General features: G+C 35.3%; 1 protein-coding gene and 1 long non-coding RNA gene across 2 annotated transcripts; one reads left to right on the plus strand and one right to left on the minus strand.

Moving 5' to 3' along the window:
* Window positions 1–4,263: 4,263 nt before the first annotated feature.
* LOC125680646 (uncharacterized) lies at window positions 4,264–8,108 on the minus strand. Its single transcript, XR_007372034.2, has 2 exons — window positions 7,979–8,108; window positions 4,264–5,597 (listed from the first exon to the last, which is right to left on the minus strand). It is a non-coding gene; the product is annotated as an uncharacterized LOC125680646 (long non-coding RNA).
* Window positions 8,091–16,108, plus strand: LOC125680634 (proteasome subunit beta type-5-like). The gene is made up of 7 exons (XM_048920335.2): window positions 8,091–8,451; window positions 8,571–8,715; window positions 13,199–13,310; window positions 13,614–13,713; window positions 14,956–14,985; window positions 15,272–15,476; window positions 15,894–16,108. Exons 1-7 carry the CDS (start codon window positions 8,311–8,313, stop codon window positions 15,983–15,985), a joined length of 825 nt encoding a protein of 274 aa, XP_048776292.1. The 5' UTR covers window positions 8,091–8,310; the 3' UTR covers window positions 15,986–16,108.
* The last annotated feature ends 5,068 nt before the right edge of the window (window positions 16,109–21,176 follow it).

Below are 21,176 nucleotides of genomic sequence, written 5' to 3' on the forward strand. Positions count from 1 at the left end.
TCAGAGTCTCACTTGCAGAATATCTGGACTACAATATGGAAACCCTCAATTGGACTAAGAGAATGAATACAAGGGTTTAGTTGACGTCGTCAAAGATATGAAAGTCCTTTTTATGAAATGTATCACAAAATTCATCTAAATTTTCAGTTTTCATTTGTATTCTCTGCATAACCTTATTGGTTTAGATTGTAGAAGAAACATATCCACCCAGCTTAAGAAATAATGATGAGAGACCACAGTACGTGTTTTTACAAGTCTCACTCTGACTGATGATTGACAGTGGTACCAGTTGCTAACATCCCTGGTTTTGTTCATGCTATGGACAAACCCACTGGATTAAAAAACTGTTTTGAGCCACTGTCGTCCTGGAAAAGGTTAGAGTATGACTTGCACATTATCTGGACACATTCACTAGATAAAGAAATGTTTGGAGCCACTGTCGTCTTGGAGAAGGTTAAAATGTGACTTGCACATTATCTAGACTACAAGATGGAAGCCTTTATTTGGACTTAAAGATTAAGGAAAATGGTAAAGATGTCTGCATTCAAGGTATGGAACATATTTGAATATGGATGTCATTGTTCTTTTCATGATCTCATTTCTATCGTGTGTATAAGCTTGACGTTTTATATAGAAGAAAAGAAATCAAATCCATGCTCCGTAAGAAACTATTATGGCAATTTGTAGTTGATATCTTTTCAAATGTCGCTCTTGACTGATGATTGACAGTGGTACCAGTTGCTAACATCCCTGGTTTTGTCCATGCTATAGACACACCCAATGGATTAGAAAACTATTTTGAGCCACTGTACTTTTCGAAAAGGTCAAAGTATCACTTGCAGAATATCTGGACAACAATATGGAAACCCTCAATTGGACTAAAAGAATGAATACAAGGGTTTAGTTGACGTCTTCAAAGATATGGAAGTCCTTTTTATAAAATGTATCACAAAATTCATCTAAGTTTTCATTTGTATTCTCTGCATAACCTTATTGGTTTAGATTGTAGAAGAAACATATCCACCCAGTTTAAGAAATAATGATGAGAGACCACAGTACGTGTTTTTACAAGTCTCACTCTGACTGATGATTGACAGTGGTACCAGTTGCTTACATCCCTGGTTTTGTTCATGCTATGGACACACCCATTGGATTAAAAAACTGTTTTGAGCCACTGTCGTCCAGGAAAAGGTTAGAGTATGACTTACACATTATCTGGACACATTCACTAGATAAAGAAATGTTTGGAGCCACTGTCATCTTGGAGAAGGTTAAAATGTGACTTGCACATTATCTAGACTACAAGATGGAAACCTTTATTTGGACTTAAAAATTACATAAATGGTAAAGATGTCTGCATTAAAGGTATGGAATATATTTGAATATGGATGTCATTGTTCTTTTCATGATTTCATTTCTATCTTGTGTATAAGCTTGACGTTTTATATAGAAGAAAAGAAATCAAATCCATGCTCCGTAAGAAACTATTATGGCAATTTGTAGTTGATATCTTTTCAAATGTCGCTCTTGACTGATGATTGACAGTGGTACCAGTTGCTAACATCCCTGGTTTTGTTCATGCTATGGACAAACCCACTGGATTAAAAAACTGTTTTGAGCCACTGTCGTCTTGGAAAAGGTTAGAATGTGACTTGCACATTATCTGGACACAGTCACTAGATAAAGAAATGTTTGGAGCCACTGTCGTCTTGGAGAAGGTTAAAATGTGACTTGCACATTATCTAGACTACAAGATGGAAACCTTTATTTGGACTTAAAGATTCATGAAAATGGCATAGATGTGTGCAATGAAGGTATGAAACATATTTGAATATGGATGCATGTCAATGTTCTTTCCATTATTTCATTTCTACCTTGTGTATAACCATGACATTTTATATAGAAGAAAGGAAATCAAATCGATGCTCTGTAAGAAACTATTATGGCAATTTGCAGTTCATGTCTTTTTAAATGTCGCTCTTGACTGATAATTGACAGTGGTACCAATTGCTAACATCCCTGGTTTTGTTCATGATATGGACAAACCCACTGGATTTAAACCACTGTCATCCTGGAAAAGATCAGAGTCTCACATGCAGAATATCTGGATTACAATATGGAAACCCTTAATTGGATTAAGAGAATGAACACAAGGGTTTAGTTGACCTTGTCAAAGATATGGAAGTCCTTTTTATGAAATGTATCACAAAATTCATCTAAGTTTTCAGTTTTCATTTATATTCTCTGCATAACCTTATTGGTTTAGGTTGTAGAAAAGACATATCCATCGAGCTTAAGAAATAATGATGAGAGACCACAGTACGTGTTTTTACAAGTCTCACTCTGACTGATGATTGACAGTGGTACCAGTTGCTAATATCCCTGGTTTTGTTCATGCTATGGACACACCCACTGGATTAAAAAACTGTTTTGAGCCACTATCGTCTTGGAGAAGGTTAAAATTTGACTTGCACATTATCTAGACTACAAGATGGAAGCCTTTATTTGGACTTAAAAGATTACGGAAAATGGTAAAGATGTCTGCATGAAAGGTATGGAACATATTTGAATATGGATGTCATTGTTCTTTTCATGATTTCATTTCTATCTTGTGTATAACCTTGAAGTTTCATATAAAAGAAAAGAAATCAAATCCATGCTCCGTAAGAAACTATTATGGCAATTTGTAGTTGATATCTTTTCAAATGTCGCTCTTGACTGATGATTGACAGTGGTACCAGTTGCTAACATCCCTGGTTTTGTTCATGCTATGGACAAACCCACTGGATTAAAAAACTGTTTTGAACCACTGTACTTTTCGAGAAGGTCAGAGTCTCACTTGCAGAATATCTGGACTACAATATGGAAACCCTCAAGTGGACTAAGAGAATGAACACAAGGGTTTAGTTGACCTTGTCAAAGATATGAAACTCCTTTTTATGAAATGTATCACAAAATTCGTCCAAGTTTTCATTTGTATTCTCTGTATAAACTTATTAGTTTAGGTTGTAGAAGAAACATATCCACCCAGCTTAAGAATTAATGATCACAGACCACAGTACGTGATTTTACAAGTCTCACTCTGACTGATGATTGACAGTGGTACCAGTTGCTAACATCCCTGGTTTTGTTCATATGGACAAACCCGATGCATTAAAAAACTGTTTTGAGCCACTGTCGTCCTGGAAAAGGTTAGAGTATGACTTGCACATTATCTGGACAGTCACTAGATAGAGAAATGTTTAGAGCCACTGTTATCTTGGAGAAAGTTAAAGTGACTTGCACATTATCTAGACTACAATATGTAAACCTTTATTTGGACTTAAAGATTCAAGAAAATGGCATAGATGTGTGCATTAAAGGTATGGAACATATTTGAATATGGATGTCATTGTTCTTTTCATGATTTCATTTCTATCTTGTGTATAACCTTGACGTTTTATATAGAAGAAAAGAAATCAAATTCATGCTCTGTAAGAAACTATTATGGCAATTTGCAGTTGATATCTTTTCAAATGTCGCTCTTAACTGATGATTGACAGTGGTACCAGTTGCTAATATCCCTGGTTTTGTTCATGATATGGACAAAACCATTGGATTAAAAAACTGTTTTGAGCCACTGTACTCTTGGAAAAGGTCAAAGTGTCACTTGCTATATATCTGAACTACAATATGGAAACCCTTAATTGGACTAAGAGAATGAACACAAGGGTTTAGTTGACCTCGTCAAAGATATGGAACTCCTTTTTATGAAATGTATCTTAAAATTCGTCTAAGTTTTCAGTTTTCATTTGTATTCTCTGCATAACCTTATTAGTTTAGGTTGTAGAAGAAACATATCCACCCAGCTTAAGAAATAATGATGAGAGACCACAGTACGTGTTTTTACAAGTCTCACTCTGACTGATGATTGACAGTGGTACCAGTTGCTAATATCCCTGGTTTTGTTCATGCTATGGACACACCCACTGGATTAAAAAACTGTTTTGAGCCACATTTGATTTACAGCATTTACCATGTGTGTTGTGGTACAATATGTTTGAAGTTTTTCCTTTGTAGCAGTTAATATTTTGGTAAGAGTAAAGATAGGGCCTTGGTAAAACATTCAATGGATCCTGCAATACATCCCTGTAAGGGTTGAATTCAGTCGAGGTATGGCAACTCAAATTCATTTGTCATATTGTGTTTAAACTGAAATGTGATTTTTGAAGCATTTTGTCTTTTGAAAGGGGACTATGTCCATAATTCAAATACCAGAAAATCTTGTTTTCCATCTACTTTATTATACAGCAGTGTTAAATACTGTGGATGGATCACATGCATGAAATAGCTTCATTCTCTGAGTGAACTGTAATCTAGAAATATGTTAACACGGTGTCAAAGATGTTTGTTTCAAAATTTATATTTCAAGAATAGACTGGTAACCTTAGACATATTCAACCAATCAAAGGGACATCTAAAATGTAAAATTCTGAAATTGTGTATCTTTAAAATTTTGTTAAAAAAAAAACAAAAACAAAGAGGTAACATTCCTCACAGACACTAACATTTAATATAAATGTACAATCACCTGATAGATTATGTATACCCAATATCATATCATGTCAATATTAAAATGTAAAGGCTAATCAAGTTGTTTACAAAATATTACAAAGTACATTGTAAAAGCAAATTGTTACATATAAACTTGCATGATACATGTATGTTGCAAGCAAATACTTTTATATCTAACATGTTTAATTAGACATATTCTATCCTTTCAGCATAAAACACATTGTTGTTCTGCAGGAGTCTGCAGTATATATTCACACACCAGTGTTCGAAATTAACCATAGACCGAGTCAAATGACACGGGTCTATGCCAGTTGTAATTGGGATAGACCAAATTGTCTATGCCGATTTTCTAGATTTCAAGCAATAAAGTTATCCCAATAGACCCTGCATGGTCAGTCAACGTCTGATAAACGTTATGAGTATAGGAGGATATTGTTATGGAAATGGAAAGAAAATATGATTTTTAAGTACATTAGAAGTAAATGAAAATGTTTTATATTTGTGTTATTTTTTTCCCCAATGTTGCGGTCTATGCCAATTCAATGAGGTCTATGTCATCTTGTTTTGGCATAAACCCGTGGTCTATACCAAGTTTTAAACAAATTTCGAACACTGCACACACACTCATTGTCACAGTACATATATACCTGTATATATTTACAGAACTAAGTCTGGACATGAAAACAATATTTTAAACTGCTGAAAATTACTTGATGTAATGTCTTAGTTCCAGCACACAAAATTGCTCATCAAGAAACCACACCAAAAGCTGTGTTGTTTGCGCTTCCACCATTTCCAATTTACTATCTCAGCCTTCACAATAGTCTTGTCTGACCCCTGTGGAACCATTGCTGAATTCTTCTACTGTTATTCCCACCTTACTACCAAATATGACTGAACACCTCAGCCTTCACTCTAGTCTCGCCTGACCTTTGTTCTGGGCTTTTTTGAGGCCACCTCTACATTCCTCCCTTCATTTTTCCCTAGAAGTTCTTGTACAAACTTGAATTTTGACAAGAAGAGCTTCCATACAAGATACCATCCTGTGTAAAAGAACAGCATTATGTTATAATTCTCATTTGAACATGTATGGGAAAAAACTCATGGAATAATTTACAATACATTGTTTTCCACTGTTAAATTGATCAGTAATTTTCTACTTTCTAAGTGTGCATGTTTTTGTCTGGCTCAAGAGTACAATCGTTTATGAACTGGACAAGCTAATAAACAAGATTCATGCAGATCTAAACCCTACAAAAGCTCTCTTAATAGAGAAGTGGCAGATGAATTACCACCTGAAAAAGTGCATTGACATTACAGTTATGTACGAGTGTATGGAAATATCGCCCCCTGCAAAAACATAATCTCCATGCAGATATAAACTTGGGAGAGTTCCGAGTGTCAGTGCTTAGGAATCAGCCTCAGTAACCATATTACAATTTATAACTTGCATTGGCATATGCACATGTTAACTACCATCATCATGGCCACAAAAATACCTGTAGATTAATTTGAGAAAACTTTTCAAATGTAAACCATAAAGTCAGAAGAGCCAAATGGCCATTCTACATAGTAAAACCTCAGTTGGAATATGCCTCCAGAGTATGAGGCCCCCATCTGCCTGCAATCATAAGGAACTAGATGGAATACAGATTTGTATACCACAGCGTACCAGTGTGTGTAATAGCAATGATGGACACGAGACAGACTCATGTAGAGCACCCTACAGATCTTCCATACTTAAGCTTAGGCTTGCAACCTGTATGTACATTATGTACCACAAGAATAGGGCATTCATTAAGGACCTAGACTATCTCTACACACTTGGAAATAGCAAGATGAGAGGTGGCCACAAGAGTAGCTGACCCACTAGTAGCTAGGCTTTCTATAATGCTCCTCCAGCCACCTAAATTAAGGTCAGACACGATGAGTTTTTTAAAAGTAGGACATTAGGTACAACCCAAAAGAAGAATTTTGCAGGACTCCTACATTTGTAGCAGGACCCACAAAAACCTGTCCCCATTTATAAATTATATCGAATAAATTGCAGAATACAAATCAAAAACCAGCCAAAACTGGTTGTTTCTCAAATGCTGAAAAGTATGCTCAGACCGCTTTTCCTATTCATATGTCGATCTCTCTTATCCTGTTTGCTGTTTTCAAGCCCCCCCCCCCCTTTTTTTTAGCAGGCTTGAAGTTAATCCGAGATTCCTCTGACTCTTACCCCCGCTTTTATATTTGACATGTGCGGGGGAGAGTCAGAGCGGACTCCATATTGAAAAGTGGGAATTCAGCGACACCAGCTGGTGTCGCTGCTTTACCTACTTCTTACAACTTTATTTCGCGGACCCATCTTCCAAGACGCGAGGATTCAGTTATCGGAAGATTATTCTACAAATACATCATGATTAATACGATGCTATCGCCGTTTAAACGATGGAATTTTGTGTTTACATGTGCTGACGTCATGCGCAAAGAAATCAAATGGCGAGGCGGCGACCTAATTCAAGTGATGCTCCATTTGTCGGTGTTAGGGCCGTTTAAACGGCGATAGTATCGTATTAATCATGATGTATTTGTAGAATAATCTTCCGATAACTGAATCCTCGCGTCTTGGAAGATGGGTCCGCGAAATAAAGTTGTAAGAGGTAGGTAAAGCAGCGACACCAGCTGGTGTCGCTGAATTCCCACTTTTCAATATGGAGTCCGCTCTGACTCTCCCCCGCAAAAGTCACAAAATAAAAGCGGGGTTAAGAGTCAGAGGAATCTCGGATTAGCTTGAAGTGAACCATTTAATCAGCCACCTTGACATTGTGCTTGAAATTTGATTATAGATTTGAAGGCTAACTTTGTTCATCATGCAGTGCAATTGTTTTTCCTTTTTCGTTTTTATATATGTTTCTGTGATTTTGGACTTTGTGCATCCTAATGCTCCTCTGTGGGTCCACATTGGTGGAATAAATATTCTAAATATAGGGCTTATAGTTATTTTTAATAAAAAATCCAACTCCTTCACTTGAACTTGCTCTAACACACAAATTATACTTGAAATATTTTCTTTAAACATCGATCAGTGGAGGGCATATGTTAGTCATGGTTTCCTACACAAAGGGAAATATATAGGCCTACTTATTAAAAACATTAACAATGACTGAAAAATATTTTGATATAGAATAACAAAACTGGTACTGTGAGGCCTATGTATAGTAGAATAATTGAATTATTGTTTATTTCCAATAAAGGGTCCACAGAGGGTTATGAAAGAAGACAATATTGCTTGTAACACTGATCCTAATACTAATAGGCCTATTTAACAGCTGTTCAACTTTAAGCGTGGCAGTGTGTTTCTGCAGGAGAACATTATAAAGAATATTATACACAGTAAAGGAGATCTATTAAGTAGGAACGCTAAGTTGGGACTTACCACAAGCTATGAAAAGTATTACTGCAACCAAAGCGACGGCAATAATAAAAATAGTTCGAAAAACTTCGAATATATCAGCCATGAAACAGTCTATTGTTTGTATCAGCTGGTAGCAGACATCCGGAAGTACAAAGCATTCTAAAGATTATTATTTATTTTTTTTTTAAAAATCTCATTCTTATCAATATCATTTGATTATTTATCTTGTATATTTACAACGTGACTTGATTTTACTACTTAGGCTTAATATACAATTAATTATTTCAAAGAATCTTGTAAGTTGTATTTTCATTTACTGCGATCCTACAATTCTGAAAACATTTATAATCATCATGGCGCTTGCCGATGTTTGTGGATTGAAAACAAACCAGTTAAAAAATGGATTTCTAAGCGATTTTGGAGGAACATCAACACATCTTTTAAACGATGCATTGACAACAACAAACAGCTTCACAATCCCATATGGCATTGATGTAAGAGAACAAAAATAGACTATAATACGAATGTATTGTGCGTCTCATTACAGTTTGGATTTCGAATTTCCTCAATTGTTGATAACCTAAATATTTTTTCTATTCCTTTCTTATTTTAGCCGGTAGAGAGCATGAAAGAGTTTACTAATCCAAAGAGTGATGTCAAGATACATTTTGATCATGGTACTACGACTCTGGCCTTCAAATTTCAACAGGGTGTAATTGTTGCAGTGGATTCAAGAGCCACAGCCGGACCTTCCATAGGTTAGAAACTAAATTTGTAAACGCAAGGTTTGTAGTGTATTCAAGTCTTAAGAAATGAAACTTATAATTCTTTATTTGATGCATGTATCTAGCGAAAAATTGGACAAAAAATTTCATCAATGAGCGTATATGATGAAAAAGTTTTCCGTCCAGTTTTTCGTTTGATACATGCATCAAATAAAGAATTATAAGTATTATTTCTTATCATCTAATTGTGTTTCTCTCATCAAAAAGCTTGAATTAACGTTTTTGAAATGGCACATAGGAATACCCATATGTAGCAACGTAAACAACAACAAAACTGGCTGTGCGTACAGATTAGGTAGAGTTACTGTGCAGAATAAAATGGATTATACGCCAAATTAGAGGTGCAATGGTTAAAAACTGAATTAGATATAAAGGAAGAGAACAAGTGGTGACTGGATGTATTCTGCATTGCAATCGAGGAGATGTTGAACACTGGTTGTGTCGTAGAAACAGTGTTATGTGACTCGGGCCCATTTCAATATGAAGTAAAAGGAACACTGCTGGGTCCCCAAAATAAAGCACTAAAATATATATAGGATTGCGTGAGTGATCGGTTAAAATCGATAAAACGGCAAAAAATCGCAAAATTAAGCCCAAAATTTAATTCCTTGTGTAAAATGAAGTGTAAAAGACTGGTTTTTAAACAATTTTTTTTAAAAATTCAAAATGAAAACAAAATGCAAAAAGATGTACATTTTGTATTCCCAAATAGATAAAATCCGTTGTGCAGGAATATTGTGACGTGTGCGTTATCTTGCGTAATTCTCCTGAATATTATCGTCACTGATGTTGATGAAAGCAAACTGAATTCCTTCTGGGATTGAGAAAGGATATTGATTCTTCCTTTTTACGGAAAATATTCTAGTAAGTGCAACATTGGGGAAAAAACTTTTATAAACGCGTTACTCAACATTTTAGCCCATGGATTACTTCTGAAATGGGGGCTGCCCCCAACATCCTTGCTTAATTTCTTTAAAATCTATATAATAGACTCGCATGATCACCTTGACTTATTGGGGGCTGCCGCCACCAAGTCCCCGCTTAATTACGCCCAATTGCCGCTGGGCTTTCTAATCAATTTTATTTCATGAAACATTGGCGAGTTTCACGTCTCAGCATCCGAGGCAAAAATGCAAATGGCGGTGTGTTGACAGTCTGCTTAACAATGGCAAGGGTAAGAACTGGTCATGTACAGTCGCATGCTATTGGGGACTGGTATACTAGAAACTTCCCAAGTGAAAATCGCGTGGGGATCCGGGTTGGAATAGATCCTCAGTACCCCCTTGCTTGTTGTAAGAGGCGACTAAATGGGGCGGTCCTTTAGATGAGATCGCAAAAACCAAGGTCCCATGTCACAGCAGGTGTGGCACGATAAGTCCCTCACTGCTCAGTGGCCTTAAGCACCGGGCATAGGCCAAAATTTTGCAGCCCTTCACCGGCAGTGGTGACGTCTCCATATGAGTGAAATATTCTTGAGAGGGACGTTAAACTATATTCAATCAATCAATCCCAAGTAAAAAGCACACCTCTTCATCTAAATTGCCCTCGTTGACTGTGAGCCCCATATGACGCAGTTCAATTTCATTAATATCTACTAGATGAAAAGTCGCTGCTTGCTGTTGTTGAACTTGTAAAGCAGACAATACATACACTGGGAACTTGTGTTTACAATCTGTCTACTTCTAGATCTCCCAGTGCAGTGTCCTACACTATCAAGTTGACTATTCTGCCACGTCATCATTAGGCCTATGTGTGTTGTTTCTTAAAATTATTCATATCTTTGATTGTATTTATTTTTGGTAGCATCAAATGAATACATTTCATTTACAATGGCTGTGTGGAAATTCACGTTTTATAATTAGCGCTAAAAGTAGAATGGGGAAGATGCATTCCAGAGAAAAGTAGTCCCGGACGCGTGCTTAGTGCAGATAAACTCCGGAGGAAATTTTTTTTTGACTAATAATAAGAAATCAAACGATTTTTTCATCCAATCAGCATCATTGTTAAGTCATCACTTTAAAAGTTATTAAATGATATAGAAATCAAGACACTGGACGTGACCGATCATCCAATGAGGCATGGTTCTTTATTTCCTGATCTGTGGTTTCCTTAATTTACTGTAGGGGACCTAACCTTCAGCCTAATCCTTTCCTCGTGCAACTTTGCAATTTTTAAATTAACTTTTTTTTTACAAAAAAATTAGAAATTAAGGTTTTCGTTATATACTTAATGTAAATGATTCAGAGAGTTGTATTAAAATGTTTTTCACATACTGGTCATTTTGATGATTTTACTAGTTTAAACAATGAAATGTACTATTAATTAGCTATTATTGGTCCAGAGGGATTATTTAGGTCAGAACCTTTAGTTTGGAGCAGTAGATTTCAAAAACTCTGGATTCAAGGGTTGTCAAACTGATTTATTGTAGCACTTCCCCTATGACAAGTGACCAAGTAAATAAAATTCATTTGCCTACTTCTTATTACTTGCCCCCTATGCAGGCCTGGGGCAATGGTAATGTGTAATGGACCAATGGTAATGTATTGACAGCCAATTTCAGTGTAATGAGCCACTTTTTGCATAAGGCCAAAAAAAAAAAATGTGTGTTTACGGTAGTCCGACCGACCCTATTTTGTAGCTGCCGACCCTAGACTTTTTTATTGACAAAATCGGCAAAAAAAAAATAAATGCGGAAATATTTTATTTTGGTCCGTATCCGAACTTGACTTTTACCTTTCTTACACCAATATGGCGACCTCCGGTGCGGCTGCAACATGTGGTTCGTCTGTTCTGTCGCTCACATTTAATGAGTGTACCCATTCTAAGGAGAAGAAAACTGTAATAGCTCCATTCAGGGACTCAACTACATTTGTTGAAAGTTTTTATATATATCATGACTATAAATTAAAAAAACAATTAATGTTCAGTGAAAACAAAATCAGCGACATCGACAGCGTCTGTGACTCCATCATGTGTAGATCCAGTATTACTTGCTCATTTCCAGTCAAAGTTCAATACTACAGCAGTGGTATTGGCAGGAATGACATTTGTTGCATATGTACATGCATCAGTTGATGTGGAACTCAAAAAGAAATTCAAAACTGTATTGCCATTGTGTGACACATGTAAATCTGAGGGGAAACAAGGCGTAGTGGCAAGGCCGTTCTAAAGTGTTCATTAATCTGACATGTTAATAAATTGATTCTGACACCATTGTATTTTATCTACAAATTGAATTTAGGTGATTCATTGCTTTGCATCCATCATCTGTTTTCCATTAAGCATTTTTCTTCTCCTGTAATTGCATTTGACAATTTTCAAAAATAAAAAATCTACCTTCCGACCCTATTTTTTTCCAGCAGGTTACAGTAAACACACCTATTTTTTTTTTGGCCTAACAAGTAATGGTAATGTAATGCATTACTTGTAGAAAATATACTGTAATGCATATTACATTCCAATTACATTTACATTACTTCAAATACTTGATGATATTTTTGAGGTTTGGATTAATTCATTATGTTAGTGATTGACTTTTAGACCTTATGAACAAAAAGATCAACATCAAGTATATTGTCTTTTAAGAGTTAACAGTATTTAATGAACAACATTTGATTTCTAATACTTAAGGTATAGTAAGTCAACACTTCAAATATTTATTGAATGTTTCCCTAGGACTATTTGTAAGGTTTCAAAGTAGACTGTTGTGAACTGTTTTAAGAAATTGTTCTTTCTTTCAGACAGTTGTTCTCTGAAAGATGAAACTTTTGAAACATTGATGATAATCAAATGCAATGAATAACTTGGATGCCTTTCCTAACATTGATGAATATTAAGTGTGCTTATGTTAGTGTATATTTAAATTTCATAAATCATGAAGAAATAATTTTTCTGCCATTTCTTCAATATCAGTATGTTATGTAATGTAACACACTCTCAAGTAATATGTAATGTAATGCATTACATTGCTATGTAATTGACCCCAGGCCTGCCCCCATGTCAAGTTTAATATGTGAAGTAAAAAAAAAAAGTTTGATCGTTAAACATTACAATTTACATTTTGTGCATCCTCTGCAGTTCCATTATCATTGCTATTTTGATCAATGGCAATACAGGTCAATGATAAATTTCAAAGTATGTCCAAGGCAAATTAACCTTGGGAATTCCCCTTTAGATTCAGGTGTTTTCTAGACAAATATTTTTTCTGAGATTAATAACTGTGCTTCATCAATCTTAAAATTTGCCAAGCTCTATCTATAGAAGGTGGGGATTGAGTTAAGGTGGTGTTTTACCCGGAAGCTGAAATGCAAACACTCATATGCATACAAGTCTCCTTGGCTCCAATACTTACATTGTATATTTACATGTAATATACTTTTTCAGAAAATATGTTAAATGCATATTACATATTTATCCAATACGTTCCTTATTTGAAGCTAAATTTTTGTATTTTCAGAATCCCAGACTGTGAAGAAAGTGATTGAAATAAATCCTTATTTACTTGGAACCATGGCAGGTGGGGCTGCAGACTGTGCTTACTGGGAGAGGGTACTAGCAAGACAGTGTCGGTAAGTGGGACAATGTTAAGCATTAAGCTACTAGCCAGACTGTTAGTAAATGATGCTTGGAGCAAGCAACCCTGTGTAACAGGGATACTGTAATATGCACATTGCAAACATGACATGTCAGTATCTGACACTCTGTGAAAATTGTGTAAATTTCCATGCTTTCAGTGGCTGATCAGCGATTCAAATAAGTGAGATTTGCTCTGACATACCAAAATTCACTTTTTGGTGCTCTGTCAGAATTCTGTGGTACTTAATATGTTAAGTCATTAAGGTTTGTCTTGCATGCTTTCAATTTACTTGTAGCATATATGAATTACGAAACAAAGAAAGGATATCAGTGGCTGCAGCATCTAAATTATTGGCCAACATTGTCTACAACTATAAAGGAATGGGGCTATCTATGGCAAGTATTTATTTTTGTGCCTCCAGATTGAGAGATGTAGTAATATGCCTCTTGATATAGAAACTTTATTTGTTGTAAGCATTTTCCAAGAACAATAAATTTACTTTAGTTACTATTTTTGCATAAACAACATAATTTGGTGTCTACTTTCCCTATTTTAAATAAGAATGAATTTGTAGTTAAAATGTAGTTTTTAATTCTAAACTGTAACCATTGCAATTTAGAATTTTTTGTATATTGAAAAGGATGTGAATAAATCTTTTCCCATTGTGAATCTGAAATTTCAAAATGCTTTCCTCATTTCATTTTTCCTAATGGAATTATGGTCTCTGCAATTAGAGTATTATAAATATGCGTAGTTCCTTTTTTACTTGTACAAAATATTCTAATATCAAGAGGCACAATAGGTTTGGGATTGTTGGTTTCCATTCGAATTGTCTGAGTGGTACAGCATTTGGATTGAAGCATATATCAAAAAAATTGTTTTGATTTTATAAGTTTTATGTAAATTTTCTAAAGAATAAAAAGACCCCTTTTCATCAAGTAAATCTGATATGTACACTAAATTCTTCTCAAACCATTTTTTATAGAAAACTGTTTTATTTTCAATTTTGATTTTGCTATTTTCCCATATTGGTTGGCTTATAAAGTCATACCAGGATTGAACTTTTATTTTATCTTGAACTATTTGAAATGCAGTAATGGTATCTTTCCAGAAAGTATTGTTGATGTCGTTTTTAACGACATTTTATCCTGTTTTAATTAGTGTTTCTAAGGAGACAATTTTATTTAAGAATACTTTTTATTTTGTGTCTTGAGAATATAAAATTCTTTTCATCCAAGATGATTTTAATCCTAAGGTGTAGTTATTTATGTCTGTCATTTTTAGTCCACCATTTACATAGTCCTGTATTACTTGCTTTCTTTTAAGTTTGTCAACCTTAGACTGCCATAAAAAGTTAAAAAGAATTTTATGAAGATTCTTTATAAAACTATTCGAAGGAGAAGGTAGACTCAATGTACATGTATGTTTGAAATTTATTGATGTTAAAGAGGATTCTACGCTACATGTACGAAATCATAGGAAAGTGAAGATCGAGATCAGTTGCCTTAAGGAACTTGTGTTTCAAAACTTATACTGAAAGAGCAATTCATAATGACTTTCAGGTTCTATAATAATACATGTACATATTAATTTAACCCTGGCCTGTACAACTAAATTAATTATGTATTATATTATAGGGAACTATGATTTGCGGATGGGATAAAAGGGTAAGATTTTATTTGCAATTCTGAGCTCAACATAAATTGTCAAAAGCTAGCTTTTGTACAATCGGAGTTTGTTTTTCATATAATCTGGAAATAAACCATTGATAAACATTTGTTAAATCGAGTTATTATGAGGAGTCATATATTGCGTTTCATTTTATCAAACTTTTGAGATAAAACAGTTGATTGCTTGGTGCATGCGGCATTGAACTACAGTGTACATGTACTTTTAATACCAGCTTCGTGAAGTTTTCAATTGAAATTTAAAACATTCTATTTTCACTTCCAGGGACCTGGTCTGTACTATGTTGACAGTGATGGAGAAAGAATGTCCAACAATATATACTCGGTGGGTTCTGGGTCGGTTTATGCCTATGGTGTTTTAGACAGTGGATACCGTTATGATCTATCTGTAGAGGAAGCTATTGATCTAGGAAGGAGATCAATCTACCATGCCACCCACAGGGACGCATACAGTGGTGGCGTCGTTAACTGTAAGTGTACTCAATAGAATAATTAGGACAGTAATATGACATACTGATTATATCATTGAAGAATATTATGCAGATTCTTTTAGAGCTTCATATATATTTCATGGTAAATAAACATTACCCTTACTACTATGTATTACTGTTTCGATCTAAATTAAAATGATGGTTTTCCTTTTGTGCCCTGCCATTTTGATCTATTGATATGTAGGTATAAAAAGTATTTTATATTTTGGGGGAGCAACTTTTAGATATTGACGTTCAATGGCAAAACAAGAGCAAACACTGGAATTTAGGTCATACTTTGACATATGAAAAAATAGGTTTCTCATCAGTAACAGTAAATGATGCATTGCATGCATGCCTTTGAGAATGAACTTTTTTTTTTGTAATGTAATGACTCCATCAAATGTTTCTTTGTAGTATACCACATGAAGGAAACCGGTTGGGAATTCATCTCTCAGACCGATGTATTTGACCTACATTATCAGTATCAGGCTGAGAAGAAGAAATAGGACAGTTTGTGAATCTTTGTATCAAAGTGTTAACAGAACACTGCATCATCATATGCCAGCAATGTCTATGTTCATGAATATGAAAATGTTGAATTTATCCATTAAAGAATAACTTCATATGTACATGGACTTTGATTTCTAAATTTTGATCTCTATTTGGGGTTCGTATTGTCATCACAATTTACAGATATACTGTAGAAGTAGAAATATTCATGGAGGATTAATTTCATTGGCAACATTTCTCAATGGAATTAAATCTGGGACAAATTTTATCCAAAATATCCATCCATAACATACATTGTATATATGTACATATTACATGTACTATAATGTTGCGAAAGACTAACTTTTTATACAAACCCTGATAAATATTATAAACATGATATCAATATGAAAGGTGAAGATAACGAACAGTGATCAATCTCAATAACTCCTATAAGCAATACAAAATAGATAGTTGGGCAAGTGTATTCATGGACAATGAAACACGGATATACAAGTTGAGGATTTTTAAAAGGTGATTATTTACTCCATTGTCTTTCCATTCAAGATAATTGTACTAGGCATCCGTAATACTGGCTAGCTGAAACTTGTTATAATTATACATCTACCGTTTTTGGACACATCAAATGCATGGAAGCAATGGGCGAGTCCGGATTTAATCTCGTCAACACCAAGATCAACTCTGATATTGTAGTTATGTGCTTATGCAGGTTGTGTAATTATGTCTGATGCATGGACCTAACATTAAGCTCACTGATTCTTGAAGATAAAAGACACCAATTTGCAATAGTGAGCATCAAAATGTTCCTGGAAGTCATAAAAAACCATGTACATTGTTGTGGTTTGCTAATGGTAGCAAGTGAAATAAAAATATTTACATTTGAAATTATTAATCCCAAGAAAATTTCATCATATATTGCCATGTACATGACCCCACCCAGATGATATGAATACCTGAACTAAAATCTGCATGGTTGCATATTGAAAGGAATAATCATGGTCCTGTTAGTCTTAAGAGATTTTTGAAGACTTTTCTCTACAAATTCCCATGTAAAACATTGCGACTCCACACAACCCCCTTGGCAATGATTTGAAGAAATTTGAAACTGCACTACCTTAGGGTGCTTGTATGACTATTCTGTTCTCGAGGTTTTTCCTATACATCTCCATGTAAAACTTTGATCCCCTATTCCAGCCATATCCTACAGGGTAATTTATTTCAACAAGTTTGAATGTGGACCACCTGAAGATGCTTGCCATGACTACTCATGACCTAGCTGTTCATAAGAAGACTTTATTATTATATTCCCATTCAAAATTTTGATTCCCTATTGTTGCCTCACCCTACCCCAAGGGGCCACAAATTGAACACACTTGAATTTTCTCTTTTTGAGGATGCTTGAACATTAATGGCAACTCAAGACCTTGCTCTTCAACAGGCTTGAGAAGACTTTAGATTTTCCCCTAAATATCCCCATGTAAATCTATGATCCCCTATTGTGGCCTCCTCCCTATCCCTTTGGGCCATGATTTACAATTTTGAATCTCCACTCATTAAAGCCCTGATCCCATGGGGATCCGGGTTAGAATAGGTCCTCAGTACCCCTTGCTTGTCGTAGAAGGCGACTAAATGGGGCGGTCCTTCGGATGAGACCACAAAAACCGAGGTCCCGTGTCACAGCAGGTGTAGCACGATAAAGATCCCTCCTTGCTCAAAGGTCATAAGCCTAAATTTTGCAGCCCTTCACTGGCAGTGGTGACGTCTCCATATGAGTGAAATATTCTCGAGAGGGACGTTAAACAATATTCAATCGATCATTAAAGCCCTGCGGGGATCCAAGTTAGAATGGGTCCTCAGTATCCCTTGCTTGTTGTAAGAAGTGACTAAATGATGCAGTCTTTTGGATGAGACTGCAAAAACCGAGGCCCAGTTTTACAGCAGGTGTCGCATGAATTAAGATCTCTCCCTGCTCAAAGGCAGTAAACACCAAGCATAGGCCTAAAATTTGCAGCCTTTCATCAGCAATGGCGAGGTCTCCATGAGTGAAAAATTCTTGAGTGGAACATTAAACAATATACAATCAGTCCACTCAATATAGAAGCTTTATCATAATTAAGTTTTTAGCTCACCTGAGCTGAAAGTGAGCTTTTCTGATCGCCTTTTGTCTGTCTGTAAACTTTTTACTTTTCAACTTCTCCATAACCACTGGGCCAATTTCAACCAAACTTGGCAAAAAGTATCCTTGGGTGAAGGGCTCTAAAGTTTGTGGAAATGAAGGGCCATGCCCCCTCCAAAGGGGGATAATCACAAAAATAAAATTCATCTTCTAATGAACCACTGAGCCAGAAGAGCTGAAGTTGACATGAAAGCTTCCTGACAGTGCAGATTCAAGTTTGTTAAAATCATGCCCCCATGGGGTAGGATGGGGCCACAATAGGGGATCAACATTTTACATGCAAATATATAGGGAAAATCTTCTCAAGAACCACTGAGCAAGAGCTGAAATTTACATGAAAACTTCCTGACAGTGCAGATTCAAGTTTTTTCAAATCTTGCCCTCTGGGGGTAGGATGGGGACACAACAGGGGATGAAAGTTTTACATGAAAATATATAGGGAAAATCTTTAAAAATCTTCTCAAGAACCACTTGGCTAGGAAAGTGGAAATTTACATGAAAGATTACCGACATAGTGCAGATTCAATTTTGTAAAAATTATGCCCCCCCCCCCCCCCCCCCCCGGGGTAGGTTGGGGCCACAATAAGGATCAGTCTTACATGTGAATATATACCCGGTAGGGAAAATCATTAAATATGGGCCAAGGTGACTCTGGTGAGTGATGTGGCCCACGAGTCTCTTGTCTTCTGATCGATTGGTGAAGATTTTTAAATGATGCTACATATTTTCACAAATTTTATCCCATTTGAAAAAGGTGTTACCCTTCAGTTGAAGAATTTTGAATCCCACTTACCTATTAATGATGCTTTATGGCAAGTTTGATTGCATATTGGTCCAGTAGTTCTGGAGAAGTTGTAAATATGTAATATTTACACACAAACTGACAACGGGAGGTCAGAAAAGCTCACATGAATGTTTAGCACAGGTAAGTTGAAAACATTGTGACCCTATTAAAATGATATATCAGACCTGAGTCATTTCATTTGGTTATATAACTCAGGATCAACAATAGCATTAGGTATTTTTAAATGACTAAATTTGCTACAAACCTTTGGTTGGTTCAATCAGAGGGGCCCCATACACTATAAAGGATCCGGATTTGGCGGCTTAACTTTATTTCACAAGTTAGTAATTCTACACATCAGTAAGTTATGTTCCACTATCAAATGACTATGTATCATAAAGGTCTTTCTGTAAAACTCAAAACTTTAAAGCTTACTTTATTCAAGAGAACAAAACTTAGTCTACAGACCGACAGCTGCAAAACAATACACCCTCTCTTTTTCAAAGGGGGTCATAGACAGAGATCCTTTCCAATAGTCCCGTGGGGATCCGAGTTGGAATAGGTCCTCAGTACCCCTTGCTTGTTGTAAAAGGTGACTAAATGGGGCGGTTCTTCCGATGAGACCGCAAAAACCTAGGTCCTGTGTCACGATAAAGATCCCTCCCTGCTCAAAGGGCGTAAGCGCCGAGCATAGGCCTAACTTTTGCAGCCCTTCACCGGCAATGGTGACGTCTCCATATGTCATGAGTGAAAAATTCTCGGGAGGGATGTTAAACAATAATAAATCAATCAATCCTTTCCAATATACCATTTCAACAATTTGCCTTGTCTTGATCATTGACAAATCAAATGATGATTGCATTAGGCATATCAAATTCCTGCAATGTGTAAACTGAAAATTGCTACTTCATTTACCAGCGTCTTGAACTTATGGTGCATAAGCTTTGCAACTATGCCTGTTCTGTTATAAGAGGTCAATACAGTAAAACTCGAATATAGCGAAATTACGGATATAGCGAAGTGAAAACGATTTCCCCGGCAAATTCTTTATAAAAATCTGTGTCTATAACGAACACGGATATAGTGAATTTACCGATATAACGAAGTAAATTCCTATTCCCCTTGAATTAAAAATGAACGCAAAAATCACCTTTTATAACGAATTTATTGTTTTCATTTTAAACTCTTTGTGATTTTTAACAATCGTTTTCCATTGACATAAAGGATCCACACTTATTACAAAATTTATGTTTGTATTTTTTCAAAAAAGGTTGTTAACGCAAAACAATACACATACATTTAGGAAATATATTGTCGTTAATTAAATTTGAAGTTTGATTGCATTTATTTTATCGTACACTCCTTTATTTGTGTAAAGCAACAAGTAAATGGCAATTGCAATAGACTGTACATGTATGTATTGCGCAATTTTTTTTTGACATTTCTCTCTCGACATGTTCTTGCATGACTTAATAATCCATCAAGATGAATTATCATATATAAATCAACGTGTATATTTCTTGTAAAAAAATATTTCTTCTCGAAAATATATAGGTTTCATTTCTTTTAAAGACAATACAAACGCAAGTATATCGATTGCTGCTTTCTTAGAGAACTGATACATGTAGAACAAATCAGTTTTATAACGAATTCGTTATATTTTAATTATGAATTCGCTATAAACGTATAGCGAATTACGCTTATAGCAAATTTTTATAGAGGGTCCCCAGAAATTCGCTATATCAGAGTTTTACTGTATAACCATATATCCTGTATAGTGTATACAGGAATAATTTCACCCAAGGGCAATGATAAATTAAGGTTTTGTTCTATTCTAAATTTGTCCACATGTCAACCATTTCTTGCTACTTTAGATGATGAGTAAATTCAATTGTATGAGCCCAGTTTTCAAATCACCTACCTAGGATGGATGCAAATTGGACAAAAAATAAAATAAGGAATGAAACATTTCCTGTTACAATGATAAGACTTTCTATGAAATAATGGTTACATTAACTCACTTTGATAGAACAGGCCCTCGTGTACATTTGACATACTGTGTCCAAGGTTCTCATCAAGAATGTTCATCCATGTTGAAGAAGTGTACTGATGAAATGCCAGAGTACATTAGACAGTATCAGACAGAGCCACATATCTTTAATATATACCGTAGATTGTTTCTTAGAGACTTACTACAGTAAACAATCATATATAACAACAAAAAAAA

This window comes from Ostrea edulis, chromosome 1 (assembly GCF_947568905.1).
Source record: "Ostrea edulis chromosome 1, xbOstEdul1.1, whole genome shotgun sequence".
NCBI lineage: Eukaryota > Metazoa > Mollusca > Bivalvia > Ostreida > Ostreidae > Ostrea > Ostrea edulis.

Excerpts from the sequence above, each read along its gene's own strand:
- LOC125680634 (XM_048920335.2), top strand. The coding sequence starts at position 8,311 with ATGGCGCTTGCCGATGTTTGTGGATTGAAAACAAACCAGTTAAAAAAT. Across the intron at positions 13,714-14,955 it reads AAGGAATGGGGCTATCTATG|GGAACTATGATTTGCGGATG; the intron begins GCAAGTATTTAT and ends ATTATATTATAG. Across the intron at positions 14,986-15,271 it reads TTTGCGGATGGGATAAAAGG|GGACCTGGTCTGTACTATGT; the intron begins GTAAGATTTTAT and ends TTTCACTTCCAG.